The sequence below is a fragment of the Protopterus annectens genome, chromosome 14.part0, assembly GCF_019279795.1.
Source record: "Protopterus annectens isolate FY-2018-M chromosome 14.part0, PAN1.0, whole genome shotgun sequence".
NCBI classification, from domain to species: Eukaryota; Metazoa; Chordata; order Ceratodontiformes; family Protopteridae; genus Protopterus; species Protopterus annectens.
The window spans coordinates 12719639-12747437 of NC_056748.1; the positions used below are offsets into that span (position 1 = coordinate 12719639).

At 38.5% G+C, this 27799-nt stretch overlaps 1 protein-coding gene across 1 annotated transcript in view; it reads left to right on the plus strand.

Moving 5' to 3' along the window:
* The first annotated feature begins 287 nt into the window (after nt 1-287).
* LOC122788835 overlaps nt 288-27799 on the plus strand; it is an 829367-nt gene continuing 801855 nt past the window's right edge. Inside the window, exon 1 of the mRNA XM_044055713.1 lies at nt 288-530. Within this exon, the coding sequence (XP_043911648.1) occupies nt 491-530 (40 nt within the window). The 5' untranslated portion in view covers nt 288-490. The remainder of the gene's footprint in view (nt 531-27799) is intronic.

Below are 27799 nucleotides of genomic sequence, written 5' to 3' on the forward strand. Positions count from 1 at the left end.
CAGGTTTGCTCTTACAGGTCTATTTGTGCTTGCTTGAGATCTTGCAAAAGGTAGAGAAAAATGATCATTTCAATATCTGTCTTAAAAGCAGGTAAAGGGAAATAAAATGTACTCACCGCCTTATTGGCTCTTGACAGTTTAAATTGCCTCTGTTTGTCACTCATTTCGCTGGTATTATTTGCAACCAATTCACTGTACTATATTCAGAGCCAAACTGGTACTGTAACTTTAAGAGCCCCCCCCCCCTCCCGGCCCCATCCTCTGTTGATTGAATGAAGTGGTTAACAGTTACTTGTGCAACAGCGTGTGCAGTATAAGTGTTCCAGTTCTGTAGTTCTTAAAGCTAAAATTTGTCTACAATTCAGTCAAGCAGCAACCCAGGAACAGCGTAATATCCGAAAACCAGAAACACTCAAACTTATTGTACTGATTCCTAAGTAGTGACATTAGAAGACCTGGTTTATACTGCAAGAGCTGACAACTGTCCACCATGTGCATTTTCTACAGTCTGACTATGTTTGTGTTATTGGGTAAGTGCAAAGTACATGATGAGATGCTTGACTTTTTACTCAATAAGCTTTGATTTTGAAGAAAAAAACATCATCTACAGCTGTATGGAAAATTCACTGTTGCCTGAGTTACAGGATTTGTAATGAGTCAGTTTTCCTGCGGTACTAGATATTTGTTAACATCTGTAACGTTTGTTTGCATCTCATTTTCTGAGCGTGTTTCTTGTTATGCAGGATGTTTATGTATATTACCTTTATTACATATTACATATTAAAGTTTATTTAACAAAGTTTTTACTGACCCAGCCTAATTCATGTGAACAGAAATGTATAGCAAAGTGAGCTAGTTAATAAAATTGTCTGGCAGACGGAGTTTAGAAATGAAAGAGTAGAAAGGACAAAGCATGCAAGTACTCACAGCACAGCAAAAATGAAATACTGAATTCTGTGAGCAGCTCAAAGCATGCCTGCAGGTCAGACAAGAGAAAGATGCTAAGTGTTAAAGTACATGATCCTAACCCAGATTAGCTAAACAGAGACAGTCAGGAGCCAGAGAAACTGAAGAGAAGAATGTTCATCGTAAGGCATAAACATGGCAGAGAATAAAATTTAACAAATCCCACACAGTAAGAAAAGGAGAAAGGGAAACCATTAGCTCCATGAAAGACTTGTAAGGAGTACAGTTTCAATATAATCTGAAACTGGTCAAGCAATCAGTAGAGTTTAAAACTAGAATAGTTATGTTTATGATACAGACTACATTAATTAGCAGCTGAGCTCTGAATGTGCTAATGCATTAGCTGACACCTCTGGACTGGACCTTTTTTCTTTTTTTTTTTTTTTGTAATGAGCATTTTCTTCATTCGTTATTTTGAAAAGGGGAAGAAGAAAACCTACAAATAACCTGACAACTCAGTGCATAAACTGTGAAATGTATTTTAATAAGCATTTGTCAATGTGAAAGGTTAAAGCACTGGTAATCATCTGAGAAAGGGGAGGAAAACACTGGAAAATAGCAGTACAGCATGGTTTACTATAAAAATTCTGCAAATCAGTTATGTGAGTAAGTCATTACTCGAACCAAAATGCAGAAAATGTGCACATTATTCGCTCACATCTCTGAACACGGTAATGTCAGTATGTTGAATTTGACATTACCTAGATGTCCGGAGATGTACTACCGTTTTGCAGGAGGGACAAGCCCCCCTGCACCCAGCACACCCCCTGATAATTATACATTCTAACTCTGAGATTGCGCTACAGGAAAAGGATAATTTTCCCGATCACCACTGTAGTGCGATCAACTGAAACAGCGATGCGCAAAACCTCGAACGCAAGCTATGTGTCGACGTTTCAGAGATGACGGGATTTCCACTCACAGTTATGAACTTTTGCACCTTTACCCTCGACGTTATGAATGACAGAAAGGTGACTTTCAGATATTTGATAGTAAACCATACAGCATACATCTCACAAGATATTATCTAAATATTATTAAGTGGCATTTCTTTGCCATTTACATTGGCCATATCTATTTCAGTGATAAAAGTTCAGACCAAGCAGTGCAGTTTTGTTACTTATCTTGGTTTGTTCAAAATTTAATTTTATTTATTTATTTATTTATTTTATTTATTTATTTTCTATTGGTTTACTGGATTAGTCCGACTAGACACAAGGTGACTGTTTTCAGTGGAGGCCCGGGGAGAAAAGCTCCAGATACATAGTAAAAAATTATTAAAAAAATAATAAAAATAATAACAAATTATATAAATATAGCTATTTTGCACAAAGAGCATAGAACATATGAAAGGAAAGGAGTAAAATCAGAGTTTTACAATTGATGTAGCATACAGTGGTTAGAATATTGAGAAACCAATTAAACAAGATAATATACAACAAATACAGAATTGCTTGAACATAAATTCAAAAAGAAGTTTCCATAGACAAACAGGGTCATAAACTAGAAATCATAACTATAAAGGTGGCCTAAACACTTGGTTCACAGTACTATGCACTAAGAGAAATGACACAGTACACCTGTGATCTAGGGATGCTGAAAGTCAGGAAGAGGTGAAATTAGTCTGGTTCTGTACAAGAACATATCGAAGTTTTGAATAGGAGATCTTTTAGAAGGGATTTGAAAGTATATTTACTATTTAGACATCTAATGTCAGGGGGTAGAGAGTTCCAGGCCTTAGCAACTGCACAGGAATAAAGAGATTGGCCTGAGCTATGTAAGCAATTGGTAACAGTCAGTAGGGCAGTATTGGAAGGTCTTAGTTGACAAGCAGTATTATGGAAGGTGAACAGACCAGAGAGGGCAGGTATTTTATTTGATTGGTATTAGCAGTTGATGGGTCAGGAGAAGATTGTATTTAAATAAATAAAGGAAACGTATCATACCAAATAAAAATAAATAAGATTACTGAAAAAGACCGAGAGGGTAGGAGAGGCAAAGAGAAGAGAAAAAAACCATAAACTAGTGCTTTAGTTTTAAAGTGTCCTTGTACATCATATTTGCATTCATATGGTATTTTTTGTGTTTTTGGTGCTGTGATTCCCCCACCAGTCATAATATATGTAAAAGCTGTTCATTAATTAAAAGCTTCAGGAACATTTTATTAAAGATATGCACACAGAACTGACTTTCATCCTCAGTGATGCTACTGCAGGTATATTGTAGTGAGGGGGATGAATGCACAGATTTTTAATGGAAACTGAAAACTGAGATAAAATGGTGAGTGAAGACACCATCTGAATGATGTGTAGGAGAAATTGTTAATTTAAATTTATTTCAAGCCATCTAATCTAACAGTTAATGGAAAAATAAATATCTCCAGACCAGGAAAACAAAATGTCATATTTTTTTAGTCTATTTCAGAATGAAATGCATGTGATATAAGATCATTTGTTTAAAAGGAAAAATACAGTCATAGCAACAATATCCAGGTCATGGTGTTGTGTCATAAAAAAGAAATAAAAAAAAACAGGCAGTACCAAGGGAATTTCAGGTTCTCTCTCTTTTTCACACACATACATGCACACACACACACACACACACACACACACACACACACACACACACACACACACACACACACACACTTTGCCTCTTTCCCTGCCTTAGTTACCTGTGTCATATACAGGTCTATGCATTTTAAGTGCAAAATGAGATTTTTTTAGTCTCACTTGATGATATTTTTTTAAAGCATCTTTTTCAGCCAGTGGGAAAAGATAATGTAATTCTGTCTCCCATTCTATGTACAGGTGGTATTAAAGTACTGTGTTTAACTTAATAATACCTGAGAAAAGGCTCTTGTTAATTCCAAGGTATGAGTAACTGTATTGTAAATCACTGCTGGCCCTGTAAGAGGTATTAATCACCTCCGTGTTGAGGGGTGTTATGGTATGAGTGACTGTATTATAAATCACTGTGGCCCTGTAAGAGGTGTTAATCACCTCCGTGTTGAGGGGTGTTATGGTATGAGTGACTGTATTATAAATCACTGCTGGGCCTGTAAGAGGTATTAATCACCTCCTTGTTGAGGGGTGTTATGGTATGAGTGACTGTATTATAAATCACTGCTGGCCCTGTAAGAGGTATTAATCACCTCTGTGTTGAGGGGTGTTATGGTATGGGTGACTGTATTATAAATCACTGTGGCCCTGTAAGAGGTATTAATCACTTCCGTGTTGAGGGGTGTTATGGTATGAGTGACTGTATTATAAATCACTGTGGCCCTGTAAGAGTTATTAATCACCTCTGTGTTGAGGGGTGTTATGGTATGAGTGACTGTATTATACGTCACTGTGGCCCTGTAAGAGGTATTAATCACCTCCGTGTTGAGGGGTGCTATGGTATGAGTGACTGTATTATAAATCACTGTTGCCCTGTAAGAGGTATTAATCACTTCCGTGTTGAGGGGTGTTATGGTATGAATGACTGTATTATAAATCACTGTTGCCCTGTAAGAGGTATTAATCACTTCCGTGTTGAGAGGTGTTATTGTATGTGTGACTGTATTATAAATCACTGTTGCCCTGTAAGAGGTATTAATCACTTCCGTGTTGAGGGGTGTTATGGTATGAGTGACTGTACTATAAATCACTGTGGCCCTGTAAGAGGTATTAATCACCTTCGTGTTGAGGGGTGTTATGGTATGAGTGACTGTATTATAAGTCACTGTGGCCCTGTAAGAGGTATTAATCACCTCCGTGTTGAGGCGTGTTATTCTACTTCATCACTGTAGTCGGCACTTACTGGCAGTGCAACTAGCGTTAGTGGAACAGCAGAAGTTCAGAAGGACTGGCATTTTCAGATATTAAGGGTAGCTAGTTGATTTAAAGTCTCACTATAATCTCCAGAATATCTTCTATGATTGGTGAGATGGCACTTGGTCTGCTGCTCATCAGCCAGCGTAGTTGAGGCTTCATACCAGGTATGGACACTTGAAGATTTAAGGAAAGGCTTTACCAGAGCTCTAGTGTTAACAGATACCTCTGGATATGAACCACCTGCAGGCACACCAGAGCATTTTTTGCATTTAACCACAAGCCACTGTACACTAAATATATGGTGAGATTCACAAAAATAGTGCATGTCTTCATTTGCCATATGTTCCTTACACTGAGTTACTTTTGCAGTAATGTTAGTGGAGGGACAGTACAGCTCATTAATGTCATTCTGTCAGCAGTGTTTGACAGTGCAGATCCATGCAATGGTCTGATTTGTACCATTCAAGTTATACATAGTAGGTTGCAAGTGGACATTCCACCAAGGCTGTACCTGATGTTCGTCTGATTCATAACATAAGGAGCCATCACACACTGGGGCTAGCTGCACACCGTAATGTCTGATGTGATATTACTGTGTGCATCATACACTGGGGCTAGCTGCACACCATAATGTCTGATGTGATATTACTGTGTGCATCATACACTGGGGCTAGCTGCACACAGTAATGTCTGATGTAATATTACAGTGTGCATCACACACTGGGGCTAGCTGCACACAGTAATGTCTGATGTAATATTACAGTGTGCATCACACACTGGGGCTAGCTGCACACCGTAATGTCTGATGTGATATTACTGTGTGCATCACACACTGGGGCTAGCTGCACACAGTAATGTCTGATGTAATATTACTGTGTGCATCACACACTGGGGCTAGCTGCACACTGTAATGTCTGATGTGATATTACTGTGTGCATCACACACTGGGGCTAGCTGCACACAGTAATGTCTGATGTAATATTACAGTGTGCATCACACACTGGGGCTAGCTGCACACAGTAATGTCTGATGTAATATTACAGTGTGCATCACACACTGGGGCTAGCTGCACAGTAATGTCTGATGTAAGTGTGCATCATACACTGGGGCTAGCTGCACACAGTAATGTCTGATGTAATATTACAGTGTGCATCACACACTGGGGCTAGCTGCACATCGTAATATCACATCAGACAAGCCAGGTGGTGCAGTCCACAGGGTGAGCAACCCCTCACCTTCTTTTCTTGTCACACATTCTTTCATTGGTAGTTATTGCTACAGAAAAAAAATGCTAGCTGCTCTGCTTGGTGCTTCCTCAGCAGAGATCTTCCTCCCTGTAACTAAACTATGTAGTCTGCTTTGCATACTAGCAGGTTATGTATGGAACATAGCACCACAAAGGCCTGCCAGTGTGCAGTGCAATGCATATTACAGCATATTCATGAATCACAACTGTTGTGCCAAGTTGCACTTAGCATAATGTTGTTTTTCTTGCAATATGTTGTACAAAAGAATAAAGTATAGAAAAGGTTAGTGAAGTAAACAGTTACATTTGCAGTGAGTCTTTTTTTTCTCATTGGTAATGCAACAAGAAGTTACTGTAACACATTAAGTCAACCAAATGCACATTTGAATACACAGATTGTTGTTAAGTATCACATATTTGTTGGTATGCTTTTAAGTTTAGCAGATGCATAGTATTTTTTTTTATCTTATGCAATCTAAAACTAGGTAGTTATTGCAAATTTTATGTCAAATAATTTAATTGTGAGCTTACTTTAAATAAATCATCATTGGTAGTGCTGTATATAAATTGAGTAAATATAAGCGCTATCTATGTTTATTCCCTTATATTTTAGGTTTAACCTTCTTAGCATCTCTGAGTAGTACCTTCAGTGGAGCAGTTGTACCCCAAAGTCAAACCGTGTAGTTCCAGTTAACAATTCATTGAGTAACATGAGTGCATGTTATCTCATGAACTGGTTGCATGTAGTAAAATGCAAAATTATGTAAATCACACATGTATTAATTCTTATTATATTATATGAAAAACAAATGATACAAAAGTATTGCAGACAAGTAACTTAATTAAATACTCCTCTTACATTTGTAAAGTTTTCCTGTCTTCCTCTGTATTCTTTTATTACTTTTACCAGTAAGATGCAATAATATGCACATATTTCCTTCCTAGTCAACCTGGTTATTGTTTATTCAACATTCCCTGTTATACTTTCTTGCATTTGTTGCATCACTGCAAAACAAATATTGCAAGTAGTAATTATGATTTTTATTAATATACACAACTATCAAGCTAAAATGACTTTCAACTTATTATATGTCTTGCATATTCTTATATTATTGTTTTTAACTATTCATGATGTTTGCATCGTACAATCAGTTCTACATGTGCATTACACCACATTGAAATTATATCTATGCATGTGTAGATTTGCTACTTTTAATTTAATTAATTATCCTTTTCAGTGTTACAGTTCTTGCTGTAATCATGCCTTACTTTTAACTTCTGTCTAATCTCTTTTTTTTAGTTATTATTTGTTTACTGAAACAGTGCTGGTACTGTAGCAGTGGTCCAGTGAGGAAAGCTGGGTGGTAAGAGCACAGTACAGCTGAATTTGCAATACATGAACAAGAAGTTTTAAAAAAATGTAGGAGTTAGACATGTCTAACAGCTATAAAAGCTGTCATAAGTTTCAACATGTCACACAAATGGCAGCTAGAAACAAAATGCACCCGGTATCATCAACATCTTTAGAAGATATTTGACACTTTTCTGTGCCACACTTTTGTGTGTGTGGCACCATGAAGTATGTAACATCCTTCAAAGTTTCCTGTAGATTTCTAGTGCAGTTCTGTTATGCTAATGTCTATGTGGCAATATGAGCCTTGCTACCAAGAAGGTTGATGTTTGATGCTCACTCCTACAAAGTTATTTGCTTTCTCAGTTTCGGAGAACAGCACATTTTATGTATTATAAAATGATATTATCTAAATGTTGTACAGCTGAAAATAAAACAGTTTGAAAGTAGAAGAAAGTAGCAAATCAGTATTACAGTGTGAACAACAGTAGTGTACATGATGGAGCACGTGACTTTTATTTTGAAAGAACCAACTTAAAGTAATACATACTTTCAAATTCTATTTCTTAAAATTGCATGTGGTAGAGATATTGTACACATAATAGGATACTTGATATGTGAATGTAAATTGAAGGAATGCACCAGTGGATCAATATAGGTAATAGAACTTCATTGTTTTGTTATAATATGCACTGGTTACATTTCACATAACCTTGTATTTAGTCAGGTTCCACTATGATTCCTTAAGTTATGTTTGCACAAAGCAACAAATGAACAAATAACAATCAAATATACATTTTCCATATGAAAAACTAAAAAAGAATTTGTTTGTATAAGAGGCAAACCTCCCTGCACTCCCATCTGTGAGATTACGCTCTCCACACCCCCTTACTTATATATACCAATTCCATGGTTGCACATTCACTGACAAGAGGAAAAAAGGTTTGCTGGCACTGTAATAGAAGCAATGCTACAATTATTTTCTAAAACAAACACCAGTGAAACAATTGCAACTCATCCATTTGTGACATATGAGTTGCCACCCTGTCCATGTCAAACTTGATTTCTAATAGAACAAATGAAACAATATGTGAATCACAAGGAGGATATTTATTTATTTACTTATTTATTTATTGACATTTGTTGACCGGGAAAGTCCACTGGGTCAAAAATCCATTTTCAGTGGAGGCCCAGGGAGAAAAGCTCCAATTACAAATCCATGAAGTAGATAGGACAATATTATATACACAGCAACATCCAAAGTTTTTATACAAAATTGTCAAAGACTAAAATACTTCAAGTGTAATGTTTTTGTACAAATTCTAAGGCATATATGATTTTCTACAGATTAGTAACATAGAGTGCAGAGGTTTGCATGGTCTAGATAGGGTTTGTATCGTACCTTCTTATCAGACAAAATTATGAGACTACGAGAAACAAATATAGAATAAGATCATATTCACAGGGAAGGATTTTATTGACATTGATGGGAGACATACTACTTCAATATGCTAGACAAAGCTTAAGGTAGTCTATGGTTTTGTAAACATGGACATAATAGTTTGCTAAGAAAATTCTTTTTTAAAGTGAGTTTAAAGTTTTGTAAGGAATCGAATTATGTGTGATGGGGGGGGGGGGTAGGGCGTTCCGTAGTTTAGATATGGAGTGTGAGTACAGGCTTTGTCCAGCCCTTTTATTTGGTTTGGAAACTTTTAGGAGTTGTTTATTAGTGGATTGAAGGTTTCTGGTGGGGGTGTAGAATTGTAGGATAGAATGGAAAGAAGGGCGGTTATCTGTATTATATATTAGTTTATGGGTTAGTGTTAGTTGTGTATAATGAAGGAAACAGGGGAATTCAAGCCATTTCAATTCATTCATTTCTGGAGGGTGGTGAGTTTGGTATGATAGTCCAGTAGCTTCTTATTCTTTCGGCTGCTCCCGTTAGGGGTCAGCACAGCAGATCATCTGTTTCCATTTCTTCCTGTCCTCTGCATCTTGTTCTGTCACACCAGCCACCTGCATGTCCTCTCTCACCACATCCATAAACCTTATCTTAGGCCTTCCTCTTTTCCTGTTACCTGGCAGCTTCATCCTTAGCATAATTTTCCCAATATACACTGCATCCCTCCTCAGCACATGTCCAAACCAATGTAATCTTGCCTCTCTGGCTTTGTCTCCAAACCTTCCAACCTGGGCTGACCCACTAATATACTTGTTCCTAATCCTGTCCACCCTTGTCACACCCAGTGCAAATCTTAACATATTTAACTCTGCCACGTCCAGCTCTGACTCCTGCCTTTTTGTCAATGCCACTGTCTCCAACCCATATAACATAGCTGGTCTTAATACCCTCATGTAGACCTTCCCTTTCACTCTTACTGGTACTCATCTGTCACAAATGAGTGTACCACAGGGCTCAGTCCTGGGCCCACTCTTGTTTGGCATATACTTTTCCGAAGTACAAGCAAACACAGGAGGGTTATGGCTGACAAAGTTTGCAGATGACTGCAAACTGGGCGCCATAGTAGAAAACACATCTGACACAGATATCCTTCAGAAGGGTCTCACAGAAACGGATAACTGGTGCCAGAGCCATGGCCTAAAGTTAAATGCCAAAAAATGCATAGTCATACCCTTTGGGAAAAACAAGGTTACCCCTAGCTACCAAATAGGTGGCAATCCACTGAGCACAGAAGAAGTTATCAGGGACCTGGGGACCCAGGTTGATAGTAGTTTGTCATTCAACACCCATGTAGCTAAAGTAGTTAGGAAGACCTTCTACATTGCCCACCTTATCATGAAGGATTCTCATCTAGATCAAGGAGGTCATAGTCTCCCTATACTCATCACTCATCAGACCAATGATTGAGTACAATGCCCCATTCGGAATGTATCATGGGTTAGTGTTAGTTGAGTGTAATGAAGGAAACAGGGGAATTCAAGCCATTTCAATTCATTAATTTCTGGAGGGTGGTGAGTTTGGTATGATAGTCCAGTAGCTTCTTATTCTTTCGGCTGCTCCCGTTAGGGGTCGCCACAGCAGATCATCTGTTTCCATTTCTTCCTGTCCTCTGCATCTTGTTCTGTCACACCAGCCAGCTGCATATCCTCTCTCACCACATCCATAAAACTTATCTTAGGCCTTCCTCTTTTCCTGTTACCTGGCAGCTTCATCCTTAACATCGTTTTCCCAATATACTCTGCATCCCTCCTCAGCACATGTCCAAACCAACGTAATCTTGCCTCTCTGGCTTTGTCTCCAAACCTTCCAACCTGAGCTGACCCTCTAATACACTTGTTCCTAATCCTGTCCACCCTTGTCACACCCAGTGCACATCTTAACATCATTAACTCTGCCACGTCCAGCTCTGACTCCTGCCTTTTTGTCAATACCACTGTCTCCAACCCATATAACATAGCTGGTCTTAATACCCTCATGTAGACCTTCCCTTTCACTCTTACTGAACCTATGTCACAAATCACTCCTGGCACTCTTCTCCACCCACTCCATCCTGCCTGTACTCTCTTCTACACCTCTCTTCCACTAAAAAGCCCCAACTAATGCTCTTCCATCCCTCTAAAGCAACAATACCCGTTCCTCCATTCACTATTTCTGCATCAGATAACACTCCTATTATCCCTGTCACACAAACCAAATTACTAGGGGTCATCATTGATGACAATATGAAATATGACAAACATATAGCTCAAACAACAAGCAAAGTCCAAAAGAAACTAGGTACTCTTTACAGATGTAAAAACTTCCTAACTAACAACAGTAAAATCATCCTAGCTCATGCCCATCTTTCTCAACCTTACTGTATGCCTCTCCTGTCCTAGTTAACCTAAACAAGACCGATTTAAACAAACTATCTGCTTGCTAGAAAAAAATAGCAAAATTTGCCACAAACTCCTCCTATCGGACTCATCACTGTCAAGCCCTAAAACAACTTTCCTGGCTGGAACTCCCAAACACCTTAGCCCTTAGCCAACTTGTTCTAGCTCACCAAATACTGTACCATCCCAACAAAACTCCAGCATTACAAACCCTGATCACCCCCTACTCCAATAACCGAGAACTACGATCCACTAACAAGGCTCTCATTGCAGTCTCCAAAAGCCATTACAGCTCTGGTGACTCCCTGTATTCTAGTAACATAGCCAAGACTTGGAACTCCATACCACTAGAAATCAGGGCCCAGTCTAACAAAACCATCTTCAAAAAACAGCTTAGTTCCCACCTAAATAACTCTTGGTCATGCGACCGCATAGCACCTGGCTGATATATTTTAACACCTTGCCCATGCCTTTCCCTCACCCATTACCTGACATCTTCTCTAAAACTCTCACAGATGCATTGTGTATAATCTCACTTTAGATACCTACTCGTAACCACATACTCCCCTCTGTCCTATCTCTCCCCTAGATTAATTTGAATAACTTTCCCTTATTATATTATTGATTATTATATGAACTTGTTAATACCTCCTCATTGACAAACTGTTTAGTAGTTTTTGTTTACTTTTTTTTTTCTCTTCATTACAACTTCAATATTACCTCTACTAAACTACTGTATGTCTATAAAATCATATGTTATTACCTATTATAGCTTCTAATTGTATGTCTAAACCACTGTGCTATGTAAACATCTTATGTATTGTATCTTACCAGATATTCTGGAGCTTTTCTCCCCAGGCCTCCGCTGAAAATGGACAGCTATGTCCAGTTGGACTTTCCCAGTAAACAAATGTAAAATAAAATAAAATAAAAATAAAGTAAAACCAAGTGACTAAATAGGGTCTGTATTAAATCACTGAACTCTTAAAAAAAGCGAACAGTGATTAATTGACCCTATGTAAGCGAAAGCTTACAATGTCGAAGTGTCAGAACAGCGATTTTTTTTCCAAGGGAAAAAAATCGCTGTTCCAACAAAAATAAATAAATAAAAATCAATTTCAAACATTACATTAAGTGGGGGCAAAGCCCCCCCCCCCAACTTATATATACCAACTCCAAGACAGCACTACAGTGCCGAAAACGGCAAAGTACTTAAGCGGCAAAGCAAATTCTTTCCCAGGGAAAGAACTTGCTTAACAGCCGCTTCAATGTTTTGCGTTTTCAGCCTTTTAAGTTCGACCAAGGCGCATTCGAAAGAATGCGTCTTCGGTCTTGTAATATAGACCCGACTAAATAAACTAGTGCATGGCATCAGGTGAAAAAACGATGTTGAAAAAATGTCATAGATATTTACAGTATGAGTTGTACATCTTCTGAAACATGTTTTATTAATTTTACAAATAAGATGACTTTTTCGTATTACTGTAAATATCTTAGTAAACAAGTACTCAGAAAGAAATTTCTTTCCCTCACATGAAAGCTCAAATCTGTCTGAACAAAAATGCTTTGTCATTATACATTTAATTTGTTAAGGAGACATATGTGTACATGTACGCTTGCTTGGTATAGTTTTAAGTAAGGTTTGTAAAGGGTTAAGGCTGGTTCGTCAGTGGGGGGTATGGTAAGGCAAGTTAGGTAATTAGGGCCCATGAAGTTGTTAGGAGTGGGGGTAGGGGGAGTTTATGTAGTCTGGTGTCTGTTTTGTTAAATGGTATAGGTATGAGGTTAAGGTATTTCTTTTCTAAGACGTATTTGAGTTGATTGCAAAATTTGGGGCAGTGGTAGAGAGGTCTGACACATTAATGATTCTGCTATTCCCCCTTTCTGTTATAGTTTTGTAGGACATAGGTTGGATTGAGCAGTGGCATGCTGCTCTGGTTGGCATGATTGGTTCGGTGGGCAGTTGTGCTGATGCTGCTGTTCATGTGTGTGTGTGTGTGTGTGTGTGTGTGTGTGTGTATGTGTGTGTGTGTATGTATATATACTGTTAAGCAGTTTTATGCTGCCCTGATTGCAAAATTGTACACATTGTTAAAGTGGATGGTGATGAAGTCCTCTGTGCTATGTTTTAATACTGATGTTTTAAAATTGTAAAATAAAACTGGACGTACTGGCAATGCTGCATGTACATTTGTGTTTGGGCAGGGGTATATGTACAAATCTATGTTGTGCAGTGTACACAAAATGAACCATTGCTTGAGAAACCTTAAAGAAAAACACAGTTTTGGATTTGTGCACATTATACTATATTAGAGTATTGATGTGAACATGCTGAATGTACTTACTATTATCACAGTAAAGAATTATTGCTGATAATATTGCTGTTTATACCTTCTTATCATTTAGTGGTTGCAAGATATTTACAATTGTTTGGCTTATGCTTTTCAGCATGAGTTTTCATTATATGCTTTTAATGTAAGGATGTCTGTAGGCTGCTGTAGGTGTGACGTTCCACAGTTCAGGGGTACTATTGAGTTAAACTAAGATGGATGAGGGAGGGAAAGTCACAGATGCAGATGAGGGGGTTATGTACTTGGGTAGTAAAAATAAGGAAAAAAGGGTGACAGACCATAGCAGTGGTGTAAATAAAGGTGGCTCAGGACATGACTGAGTTGTATAACTGTGAAATGCAAGGAGTCTAGATAAGAAACAGAGGGACTCACCGGTAGAGGTGTAGGATGTGTGAGTATTACAGAAACATGGACCAGTAACAAAATGGGTGGGATATAAAGACACCTTGGTATAGGTGTTCATGAATGGCAATCAAGGGAAGGTTAGAAGGTGCTTACTAGGCTATCGATCCACGAGGACCCTTAGAAGCCTAGCCAGGCATTTCCAAGAAAGTATTATCCCTTGTATTTAAAGTACAAAAACCCCAGGGCCCTTGTATTTTAAGTACAGATACTCCAGAGCTGGGCAGACGTTTACATATTACCCCGATCTTCAAGGGACAAAGGCACCAAATTGGAGATGAACTTAAGGTTACTCATCCATTCGTCTAGATTATGCTTGAATAGAGTTAATTAGCTTTATATGGAAAGAAAGACGATTTTAAACAAGTGATATTATCTGTAATACATACCTATCCCTCCAACGTGTTCTGTATGTATTGCAGAAGAGATTAAGATTTCTTATACCACCACTGGACATGCAGATGTGTAGCAGGTCCAAAAGGATGGGGGTTAATTGACGCTCTGTAGGTGAAGCAGAGACTGCCGCTCAGTAACCTGCAAGTTACTCAGAAGGCAGACAGGCCTTTGAGATGACTGGTACAATGTTTTTGATTTTGGCCCTTGGGTTTCTTAGTGAGAAAGATTTGTGGTTGTTCATATTGCATCAAGTGTTTGGACGGTACAAACCGAAGGGGGTATTACACTCTCAATGATCATCCTAATAAGTGCCTATTACAGTGGAATAATCACATCTCTTCACCTGGATACCACACCCTTACTAATAAGCTTCATGATAAAACAGGACTCTTTTACATTAGTGGATATATGGTGATCAAAGGACAACTCACTGCCTACATAGGTTCCTAGGTCCCTAAATACTGATTAATTTTCAGTGGGGTGTTGTTGATGTAAGAGTTACATGGTATGTCACGCCTGTCAGAGGATAATATTATACATTTTTGGGCATTTAGTTTTAGGCCATGGTGCTCTTTGCTTGTGAAAGGCCCTCTTAGAAGTGTTTGGTATATGCTGGAGATTTTATGATTAAACTAAGTTTACAGTCATTTACAAACTTGGTCAGTCATAAACCTTTAACATTAACTTTTACCTCCAAGAAGTTTATGTCGAAGAGGACAGTCCCAAGGACTGAATCGTGGCATATACTTGTGACAGGTCTTTTGGGGGCGATAGAGCTGCCCACCTTAATTCTCTCAGTTTTATTAGTGAACCAGTTTACTTTCCAGTGAGTTACCTAGGGATTTACATTTAGCTAGGTGAGTTTATCAACTATACCAGTGTGTGGGATGGTGTCAAATGCCTTTGCAAAGTCTAGCTATGTGGTGTGTACAGATTGTTTTCCCTTATCTATTGCTTCAGTAACCTTCTAGAAGAAATTCACCAGGTTAAGTTGGCAGGATCTGCTCTTCACAAAACTGTTCTAGCTTGGTTCAAGAGTTAATAGATGGAATATGTCCTTATTTACTAATTCCATAATGATCCTTTCTATAACTTTACAGATGAAGCTTGTCAGACTTATGGGTCCATGATTACCCTGGTCCACTGACTCCCTGCCTTTGTGAAGGGGTTGACTGTTACTGCCCTCCATTCATCCACCACAAAGCCTGCTCGGAGGCTGATATTAAATAGCCTGTGTTGAGGAGTTGACAGGTCCTGTTTGAGGCTGGCCAGTAGGCATCCTGGTGTGTTATTCAGACCATCCAGTCAGTGTTCTTGGCTATGGTAGTGCTTTGAGGATTTGTTCCTTGGAGGTTTGGGGGGGGGTCTTTGGATGCTGGCATGTGATGTGGGAATGAGGGGAAGGGGAGGTGAAATTAGAGCTAAATTTATGTGCTAGTAGATTGGCTAAGTCCTCTGGGTCTGAATATGTGTTATCATTTAATATTCTGTCTATATAGTGCTACTCTTTGTTTCTGAAGCTTCTAACAGAGTTAAAGAAGGCTTTGAGGTTGTCTTTTGGTTGGGTGGTTATTTTTACCTCCTATCTAGCTTTGGTTAATATGATCAGGATCTGGAGTCCCCCTGTTCAGTTTAGCAAGAGTGTTTCTGGCATCTAAAGAGTTATATTTATTTTTATGTGCAATGATCTTTTATCTTTTGTTGTAGAGCCTGTTTATATTTGGGTTCCATCACTAAGTTTTATTTTTAAATTTGGCATTGTATTTACTTTGGTGGGGACAAATGCATATAAGCAGCTAATTGCATGTGAATAGAATTTGGAGTTATATGCAGGGCACTTATCAGGTATGAATGGGGTGTTGAATTTAGCCAAGCGATTGCTCAGTTTTAGGAGATTAGCTTTAGCAAATCTTAAAAAACTGAGTTATTGGAGGATGCTGCTGGCTTCAGTCTTACTGTGAATGTGACTGATTTTACAGTCAGATTTGACTAGGGAGGAAGTTATGACTGGTAGGGAGCAGAACTGATCCATATTGGTGAGAACCAAGTCCAGGATTTTGTCACCACTACTTGGAGTGCAGACTAGATGGACCAGGAAGTTTGTATTCATGAAGTCCAGAAATCCCTGGGCATACACGTTAGAGGATGTATAAGTCTCACAATTGATGGAGAGGCAATTAAAGTCCCCTAGGGGAATAGTGTTTGGCTGAATACATGACGGTCGATACTAGTCAGGTAGGAGACACGGGCCAAGGGGAACATAGAGAAGGTCCTATAGTTGACTACGAGTCCGGAGGTGAAATTTTGTTGTATGAATATAGAGACACTGCCAGCTTTAGTGCCTTTATCTCGTGCGCTGGACCTGAATGTGTGGTAGGCTTTGAAGCCTTGCACTGATGGGATGCTGTCAGTGATCTTTAACCAGATCTCTGTGACGATACATTTACCAATGCATTTCAGAATAAGGAATACTTCTAGGGAGTGGACTTTTTTTTTTTGTTAAGGCTCCTAAAATTGAACAGCAATATATTTGTTATGTGAATTCTGTTTTTGTTATTTTGGAAACTTGAAAACTGTGATCTACATACAGGGAGGCATAAAATATGAGGTTAGAGGGGAGGAGGGCCGCCACCCTGTGAAAGGGGTGAGAGGATGATAGAGTGATATCCTAGGGTAATTGTCCTGGACATAGAGGAAGGGGAGAATGTTTATGTAGTCTCACATAATGTACTGATCTGCTGACACATAAAGTGTAGAGGATAGGAGACTGGAGGAGAAAACAAAGGATTGTTACAGGATGAAGAGGGTTTATAGTCATAAGAGATGTGAAGTTTTCAGGAGCAGTCTGGGAGGTTCTTAACACCAGAATAGAAGGTGAGGAGGAATTCACTGAAGTCTTGGATCAAGAGGTGATGCAACCAGCTAGCGCAAGGGTGTACCACAAAGAACAGAATTTTGAATGCAGTACTCAGTAATGGGAAAGGCATTAGAGATGCCCTGGTGAATGTCCCATTAAGTTATAGTGATCATATAATTAACTATATGGTATAGTGCTAACAAGATAAGAACATAAAGGGAAAGATGATGAATTGGAACATAAGGGGAATGGATTGTGATGAAATGAAGGAGAGGGCCAAATAGAAGATAGAGCAGTGCTGGCAAACTGAGGAAGTGGACAAGACGTGGGAATAGGTCAGGGATATGGGACTCAATGTTATGGATAAGTATTTGAGGAAGAGACAAAAGCCAAAAAGATGAGGCTAGGGATTATGGCGAAAGACAGGGCATACAAGAGGTAGAAGGGTGGAAGAGAGGAGATGAGAACATGGAAGATGCACAGTACAAAGACGCAAGCAAAAAGACAACAATGCATATGTGGAAAAAAAGCACAAACTAAAATGGATTTGGCACATGGGGTCAACTGAGACAATAAAGGCTTCTTTGGTTATATGGAAGAAAGAAAGAAAGACAGAAAGGAAGGACACATTTAGTTGGGCTGAACAAAGATAGGAGGGGGTTACAGAAGGCTGAGAAACAGCAGAAGTATTGATTGAATACATCATTTCAGTGTTTATGAAGCAGATTAAAGAGGGAGAGTCATTCTGTGATGGAGGCATTGCAAAGTGGAGGGAGTAGTACACACATAAACGGATAAACAGAGAAAATTAAGAGGAAGATGGAATTTCTAAGAGTGGATAAAGCACAAGGAATGTGCCCCCCCCCCACCCCCCAGGTCCTCAGGAATCTGATCAGTATGCTGGCAGACTGTCTCCCTCCCATATTGGTTTTCAAAAAATAACCACCTACTGGAATGTAACAGTTGTAGCACTATCCTACAAGCGTGAGAAGAAAAATCTCAGGAACCTGCAAGAGTGTTAGCTTCACAGTAATGACAGAAAGGTCATGGCTTTTCAACATTACATATTGCAGGCAATCTTCTGTTCCCCATAGGGGACAGAAGATTGCCTGCAATGTGTAATGTTGAAAAACATTGAACATGCTCTTGTAGAATGTAAGAGAATTAAAGCATGTTGGGAAAATTTAAGTGAGCCTTGAGGTTACTGTATGCTCTGAGATGCATTTTGTGTTTTTTGCAGAATGTTTGCCTGAAGAAAAAGCATAATCAAAGAAACAAATTCAGCATTACTCATCAATTTTGATTTTCTCTCCATCCTTTCGACACAACCTAACTGACCAAAACTACCCTGTAATAACTAAAGTAAGTTGCAGGTCTGTGGGCCAAGCCATGGGACGATAGATGCTCTGAGGTCCATTTTAAAGCTTTTTACTCAAACTTTTGATCCAGTGATGGCCTGAACAAAATTCAGTCGTAATTTTTAAAGAAATAAGTTGTATCCAAGTTTTCATGCTCAAAGACGACCAAACACCAATTTACAATAATCTGAGTAGACAAATGCTTGTTAGGAAACATATATCATATATAAGCGTAGAACCTGATCCCCAAGTCTAAACAGGTAGTCCCTTTGTATGTAACCCCTTTGGTGTTAAATTGGGATTAAAGTTAAGGCCCAAATGTTGACAGTCATATTTCAAGGTGCTGTTGTCATGTTTATATACAGCGTAGCTCCTCACCTCCTAGCCCCAAAAGGCAGCCACCTTCTGTTTACCTCTCTAATGTCTGTGATGAAACTGAAAAAGCAAATAGAATGTGACATAGTCTAGTCTGGCAGTTGGCACAGAAAGTTGAAGCTGTGAGCAGTAGTTTCTATGACACAGGGTTTGACTCCCTCAGCCCTCATTTGCATACTGTGTTACCTCAGTTAGGTCATTTAAACAGCCATTGCCCCTGGGTTGCCACCGAAAAGGGCATTTCATCACTATCCAAAGTTCGTTGACCACAGGTGAGTATGGGGACATAGCCTGACTGGTAAACTGAGAGCTTTATCTCACTCTTGGCCTGTTCACATTCGGTTACTTGGGTCTATATTACATAGACGAAAAATCAAAATCTCGAACGCTCGGATGAGCGAAAATGCAGGTAAGCGAAGTTGCTATTGTGGGGGCTGTGCCCCCACCCCCCTAAAAATATATTCCAACTCCGAGATCGCACTGAAGTGAGGAAAGGACAAATTTTTCAAGCTTCACTGTACCGCGATCTCGCAATATCGATTTCAATTACCTGCGTTTTCACTCATCCAAGAGTTTGAGATTTAGATTTTTCATCGTTCTGATAGGAACCCGGATTACTCTCTAATTATTTGCTCGCAATACTTTGATCCCTTTGCTAGTTTTGTCCAGTAATTACCATCCCGCTATTGCCTATTCTCTGTACTCTTAATTGCAATCATCCCTATTGGCAGAATCTCCTTTCTCCATTCCCGTGTTGGCTTGGTTCTTAGAATTCTTTTTGCTATTTTATGAATATAATATTCTGTATAGTTATTTTTATTCTCCTTAAGGATCTGCATCTAACATTCCAGTCTCTCCTTATTTCTTGAGCTTCCCCCTTGTTTCATCATCATCCCTTTTCACTTTGAATTATAGTTTTCTGCTTCTACTACTTATAGGAGCCTTATTTTTATTTTTTATTTTATTTTACATTTGTTTACCGGGCTAGTCCAACTGGATACATTTCCATTTTCAGCAGAGACCCGGGGAGAAAAGCTCCACATAGAAACAAACACAGAGAAATTATTTACAAAAGCAAAGCTAGGAAGTAGAAAAATAACAGGCAAAAACATAATTCTAAACTAGATTAAACTAATCATGAATATATACTAGGAAGAACATCACCCAATTTCTATTTCAGAATACAAGATAGGAGAGTTCTATTTTAGTAAAACATTCGTGAAGATATAAAGATGTAAAATAAAAATAAATAAAATGTTGTCAATTTATTGGCCTTATAAAGGTGTCAGTAGCTAGCTACCTTTGATTATGTGAGATTCCAGGTAATTTTTTTCAAAGAAAACCAGTTTAATCTTTGCTTCTGTACTTCCCATGCTTACTTTTGTTGTTTCCTTCAAATACTCCACATAACCTGGTACTTTAACTTTCTAGGCAGTTGTGTCTTTGTCTACTGGTGCTATCTGCCAGGCATTTCTCAGGGGAGCCATCATGATATGTTATAGATGACCCCTACATCCTGAAGCCACTGGCTTTCAGCTGACATAAGGTCTGTGAATCCTAGACAGACCATCTGCATTGTGATGGCAGACACTGAGATGGTGTGAATTCTACAGCAGAATTGCTGCAGTACTGGGGCCCACTGGAGAAGTTTAACATTGCTTTTTTCTTTCTGGTGAAGCCTCTGAAGGAGAAGGAGGGGTGTGTGATCTCTAACAAGCATAACATTTCTAGATAGAAGAAAGTACTGTAAGGACCCTAAGACCAACTTTCTCAATAAACACATTTCCTCTTAATAGTAGAGTATTTACTTCAGTCTTGCTTAAGTTTCTGCTCAAATGGCAGACTTCGGGTGCTATTCATTATTAATCTTCTTGATATGTATTGCCCCTACCCTGACCACTGATATATTTGTGTATATTATGAAGGCTTGCAAATATCAGGAAGCTATCAGGACTGGCTTGACAGAGACACTTTTGCTAGCATTTTGCCTTTAATCAGGCCTGTTAAGGGCTGTATTAATTTCCTGTAATCCCCAGCACTTCCTAGGAAAGCCATTACTTGTTTTTTTTATCTGAGGTATTCACCGGTCTTTACCAGCATCTATTTTCTCTCCCTGGGGTATAGTTAACTCCTGTCCTAGAACATAACCTGATTATCTGCCGTCAAAGACAGAGCAATGACAGTAAGCTTAGCTTCCCTCAAGGAGTCCAGTGTGCCAGAACTTGTGGGAGATTTCTACAAATGGATGAGTACTTCTTCCAAGTAAGCTGCTGCATACAGCTGATGAGGTCTCAGTATCCTATAAACCAACCTTTGGAATGTGGGTGGAGTACCATGTGGATGAAAGAGAAAGGCAGTATATCTGAAGAGGCCATCCACAGAAGAGAAGGCAGTATTCTACTTAGCCTCTTTGGTTAAGAAGAATCTACCAGTACCCTTTGGTCAGATTCATGATAGTGGGGAATCAGGTTTTATTTACATAGCTATTCCACCAGCTTATCAACTCTAAGTATAGGGTAGCTGTCTAGTTTTCAGACACTGTTTAATGATGCAAATCATTTCAAAATTGGACAGTGCATCTGGCTTTGGTTTTAACATAATGGGGGTTGTTCCACTTTATAGTTGAATTTTCAATCGGTCCAGGTTTTTAACATCTTCTCGATGTTGTTCCTATACTGCTTGTTTCTGTGCTTCTGGTATTCTGTAAGCTTTGAAACTGAGTCCACTGGAACCTTATTATGTAGCAAATAGAAATGGGAGTCTTGGCCTGGTGTTTCAGAAAAAAAAATGTCTCTGCCCTATAAAAGGAATTTGTGCACCTCCTGCCTCTGTGACTTGGACAGTATGTCACCCACTATCCCTTGGAAAGCTGCTTCTCCTGTTCTCATTTATTGACGTCTAGCCTTGTACTCACTATATTTACTTCATTTTTTTCTGGTGTTTCAGCACTTTGGTATCATACATCTGCTCAGCATGCATTTTCCCTACCTGTCTCACTTCATAGTTTTTACATCATTTGACCATTCAATAATTTTGTAAGGTCCCTCACACTTGGCATGGAACTTATTCTTGCTTGTGAGGACCAGCACCAAAACCCGGCCTCCCACTCAGAATTCCCTGCTCCAGACATTTCTGCTATATATCCCCATGCTGATTAGTTTCTGTCCTTTCCATGTGTTGTTGCACAATGGGCGTTCAGTGTCATCCTTTTTTGCAACACTATCATAGTGTTTGAGTAAAGTCCTAAAAGGAGCATTTTTATCTTTCCATGTTTCCTTTAATACATCCAACTGCCCCCTAGAGTGTCTGCCATAAAATATCTCAAATGGACTAAAACTTATGGAAGCTTGATGTACCTCCCTCACAGACAGCATCAGACAGTGCAACAACTTGTTCCAATTTTTCCCATCTTAGTTACAACTTTTCTTAGCATGGACTTTAGCTCTGTACCAAACTGTCTGTTTGGAAATGGTAATTAGAAGTTATCAGCCATTTCACTTGGAAGCTCTGGAAGAGATGCTGCATTACTCAAACAAAGCTCCTAATTAGTACTCTTCAAGAAAAATCGTGATGATTGGATGGGAAGTAGGAAATTCAGACGGATAAACCAATAAACTCCACAAAACCACGAACCAGCAAGCAGGAACACTATCAGAGACAGCTTTATGATATAAAATGGTTTTAATAAATCCAAGTAAAGTTATAAACCAATGTTCAGCCTTCATCAGACAAACAGCAGAATGCTTAATGCAAAAACTTTTTATGTTGTTAACATGTGCTTAGTACCAATCGGAGACAAGTGCATTCGTTAATTAAATATAGCTATGGTAACCTTAAAGAAGTACGTCACATAGCTAATGTGAAACACTAAATAGTGTTTCTTAAAACAAATACTTGGTACAATAATAAATCTTGGAAATTACTTGAACTTGAATTATAAGATAAAAAATGTGCTAAAAAGCACATCAGATATTATTTGGTAATAAACATAGATTGTACATAAAACATTTAAAATGCAAGTTAACATTGAACCTTGCATTACACTTCACACTCTTTTAACAACAGTCGGACCCCTAGGATGTTAACTTCTCAATTTATCATATACAGCTAGCGTTACCGGAAAAACGATAAACCTAAATATACATACCTATTAAAAATAGAGTTCATGTTACCAATTCTATTCGAAAAATAGATCACATGTGAATACATCTAGTCTTGGAAAGTCGTAAAATGTATATTTATGTTACATAGGTATTTTAACATGTAGTTCCTACAGACCCCCTACTAATCACCTTTAAGTAAATACATGAAGGTGATGGTAAATGAAAATAAACCCAAAATTGATGATGTAATCCATCATGTTACATCTTTAGTGAAAGGGTCTATTTAGGTAATAATTTAGTATTAACTATTAACAAACCTACTTGTAAGTTGTTTAATTTAATTATCTATTGTACGATAACCACTTAAGAACACATTTTATAGAGAGATTATCATTAATTCCTGGTGTGAGATGGGCTCTAGTTCGAATCTGCCACATGAGTTCGTCAATTTCTAATCTTATTTGCCACGGGCCCCCTCTTATATCTGGGGTTCTTTGTTGCAGTAGATCCAATTGCACCTTCACAAAACAGTGCTTAGTTAACTGTCATTGTGAATCTAAATACAGCAATTAAGCAGAAAAATTATCTTACCACATCTTGTGCAAGTGAGTGATAACAATTGTGATACCAACATAAAATGTCTTTCAACACTAAGTCATGCATACAGTTTATCATCTTATCTTAGTTTTCAAATAACCATCTAACTTGTATAAGCTGCCGTTTGTTTCAGACTTTGCCATCCATCCATCCATCCATCCATCCATCCATCCATCCATCCATCCATCCATCCATCAAAAAACAAAATGTAATCTTATCAGTTACTCTAACAGATCAGCAACAGCTTTCCTTAACCCTAAGATATTGCTGCTTAACACTAGCTCCTTCAGTTCTTCAGTTTATCTTAACATCTCTCTTATTAACACAACTTCTCTAGAATTCTATAGCATTCTTAATACAAAGTGCAGTAATAAAATACCTATGTAACATAAATATACATTTTACGACTTTCCAAGACTAGATGTATTCACATGTGATCTATTTTTCGAATAGAATTGGTAACATGAACTCTATTTTTAATAGGTATGTATATTTAGGTTTATCGTTTTTCCGGTAACGCTAGCTGTATATGATAAATTGAGAAGTTAACATCCTAGGGGTCCGACTGTTGTTAAAAGAGTGTGAAGTGTAATGCAAGGTTCAATGTTAACTTGCATTTTAAATGTTTTATGTACAATCTATGTTTATTACCAAATAATATCTGATGTGCTTTTTAGCACATTTTTTATCTTATAATTCAAGTTCAAGTAATTTCCAAGATTTATTATTGTACCAAGTATTTGTTTTAAGAAACACTATTTAGTGTTTCACATTAGCTATGTGACGTACTTCTTTAAGGTTACCATAGCTATATTTAATTAACGAATGCACTTGTCTCCGATTGGTACTAAGCACATGTTAACAACATAAAAAGTTTTTGCATTAAGCATTCTGCTGTTTGTCTGATGAAGGCTGAACATTGGTTTGGCCGAAAGCGCTAACTTTACTTGGATTTATTAAAACCATTTTATATCATAAAGCTGTCTCTGATAGTGTTCCTGCTTGCTGGTTCGTGGTTAAGTAGGAAATTCACCCCGGTGATCACTTCTGTGGCTCTGCTCGACAGTGGCACAGGAAAATAATTTTCTTGGGTGGCAAAAGCCAGGGTACCTTTTTGGCTGGGCTTGTATAGGCCCTACGGCCGATAGCCTAGCACCTACCTATGAACCTATGACCTTTGACATGAATAATGTGTCTTAGTCTTTCAAGATTTGGGTATGCCTGCCCAGGAGAATATCAGCTCCAGCACCCTAGAGTTTGAGTTTCTGAGTGATGTATCCTCATGAAATCTAGTGGCATAATCTAAGATCACAAGTATATATATATTGGTGTCTGTTGTGGGCCTACAATGTTCACTGTAATTCTTTCAAACTGTACCTCAGTTATTGGCATCAGAAGTAGTGGACTTTTTAAATCCCATGTTTAGAGCTGTTTTCTGCCATTCAAGTTAATTAAATCAGTAGTTTTTAATCTCCTTCATTAACTGGGCCAGTAAAAACTGGCCAAAATGATTACTATAGTCATGTTCAAGTCCAAGTAGCCCCCATATGGCTGTGGGCCACTTTCATAACTATGGTCCCTAAGGGCTTGAGCTTTAGCATCTTTTGTGTAATTTACTCTCTCTCTCTTTCTCTCTCTCTCTCTCATTCTTTCTTCCTGTCCTATAGGTCATTTGTATCTCAAAGTATTAATGACTCCAGTACTCTGGATGACTTTTTCCTGGCTCACCTTAGATTTTTATCTTCAAAATGAGCACTCTTTAAGTTCAAATGACTTACTGGGTGCTCTAACAGACATGGGGTCTCCTTCACTGGTTAATTCATGACAGGTAGAAAGCTTTACCTCTTCCTCCACTAATACCGATATGGGGGTATCTGTGTCTCACTCCTGTCTGAGGAAGGATAATGCATTCTAGTGCTCCAAAGGGCATTCCCTATCTTTCCTTGGGTTTAGTTGTTTCCCTCTGTGAGGTTTCATTTTCTTCTTGACCCTGTCTTGTTTTTCTTTCACTTCAGGTTTCTGGGATTCATTGTCTTTCTGTTGTGACACCTTCCAAACTTTGGTACTGTTGTTTCCTCCTTAAATAGCCATCTCCCCCTTCCATTACCAGGATGGTCTACAGTACAGGAGCAAAGGTTCATCATCACCCTAGACACATTTATCCATACCTTATTCTTCCTGGGGCCCTCAACAATAGCACCAGGTTTCCTGTCATTGCTGTCAGCACTCTCCGCTTGAATGATGAGGGTGTCTGTGTCTCCACTGGGATGATGAGGCTGTCTGTGTGTTATGGTTGCATCATTGTTGTCAGGGCGGTATTAAGTCACTTAGAGTTACTCTCTTCCTATTATCGTAACTGATTCTTAAGGAAGGAGAGGTCCTTTCCTTTGATCACATTGTGGGTGACATAGGGCACCATGGTCAATGGGTGTAAGACTTTCTGAAACTGGGTTTCAGTTTCTGCTTGGGAGACAGAAAGTGCCTTCTTTCCCCATACCTATGTGTTGCAAAAGTAAGTGTTAATTTCCCAAAGGTAACAGAGCTTCCATTTGCTTGCAGTGCTGGTATCTTATTGAAGGAGACATAGAGACACAGAATGACTACCATGGGGTCATGGAATGGAAGAATGACCACCATGGAGCAGCAGCTGCTGCTGCTGAAGGGTTGGTAGTGCTAGCTAAATCCATCACCCGTCTATGGACCTTGTCTAGCTATGAGCTTTTGCTGGGTGATGCATTTAGCTACCACTCCCAACCCTTCAGCAGCAGTTATCTGAAGCAGTTGCTCCATGGTGGTCATCCTTCCACTCCATGACCCCATGATAGACATTCTTTGAAACTGTGTTGCCTTCAATTGGAAACCAGCACTGCAACCAAATGGATGCTTTGCTTTCTTTGGTTCAATTAACACTTTTGTGACAGACAGGGTCAGAACTTCAAGTTTCAGCTGCCTGCTACAGTCACCTGTTGTAGTAGGTAGATGTAGCAGATACACAAGGAATCTGTTTAGAATTGTTACTTTATTTAAATAAACATAACACTAGGCAGATGTTGCCAAAGTATGTACTGAAAATGCAGCAACAGGTAGAAAATAAACTCTTCATTCAGCAAAACAACTTTTGTTGTGGAAATAAACAGCTGTATCAACAGCAATGGCATTAAAAGATGATATCTTGAACAGAGATCCAATTGCACCTTCACAAAACAGTGCTTAGTTAACTGTCATTGTGAATCTAAATACAGCAATTAAGCAGAAAAATTATCTTACCACATCTTGTGCAAGTGAGTGATAACAATTGTGATACCAACATAAAATGTCTTTCAACACTAAGTCATGCATACAGTTTATCATCTTATCTTAGTTTTCAAATAACCATCTAACTTGTATAAGCTGCCGTTTGTTTCAGACTTTGCCATCCATCCATCCATCCATCCATCAAAAAACAAAATGTAATCTTATCAGTTACTCTAACAGATCAGCAACAGCTTTCCTTAACCCTAAGATATTGCTGCTTAACACTAGCTCCTTCAGTTCTTCAGTTTATCTTAACATCTCTCTTATTAACACAACTTCTCTAGAATTCTATAGCATTCTTAATACAAAGTGCAGTAATGCTCTTTCAAGGTGATCCACAAGATTATTGCACTACCCCAGTTTTAATTAAGCAAGTATCTTTCCATAATAGTAACCACTTTTATAAATCCATCTTCTGCACTAGAAACAGTTAAAATAGTATTAAGTAACTCTACAATATATGTATATATGACTAACCTAAGTAACTGAAATATAACTGAATACTGTAATAACCATAACAGAAACAGTTACCCAGGGATTCAGAAAAGCTTAGCACGATGCAGAAGCTTTAACTCAAAAGGTTTTTACATTTCGTAAAGTCTTTCGGATTCATAGACTGCTCTACTGCTGAGCTTTTCCCCTCGTAGGGAGCTTAGCATGGAGAGTAGTCTCAGTGGTAAAACTGCATGCTAATGCAACAGACCAGGGGAGTGGGTAATGCTAATTAGCCATGTAATACCTCCTGGAAATGTTTGTGGATTCAGATTTGCTGAGTGATTTAGAGAATCTATTGGATGAGTAGAATTTTACACTGGGAGGAAAAGATGACATCTGTGAAAACACTGTTG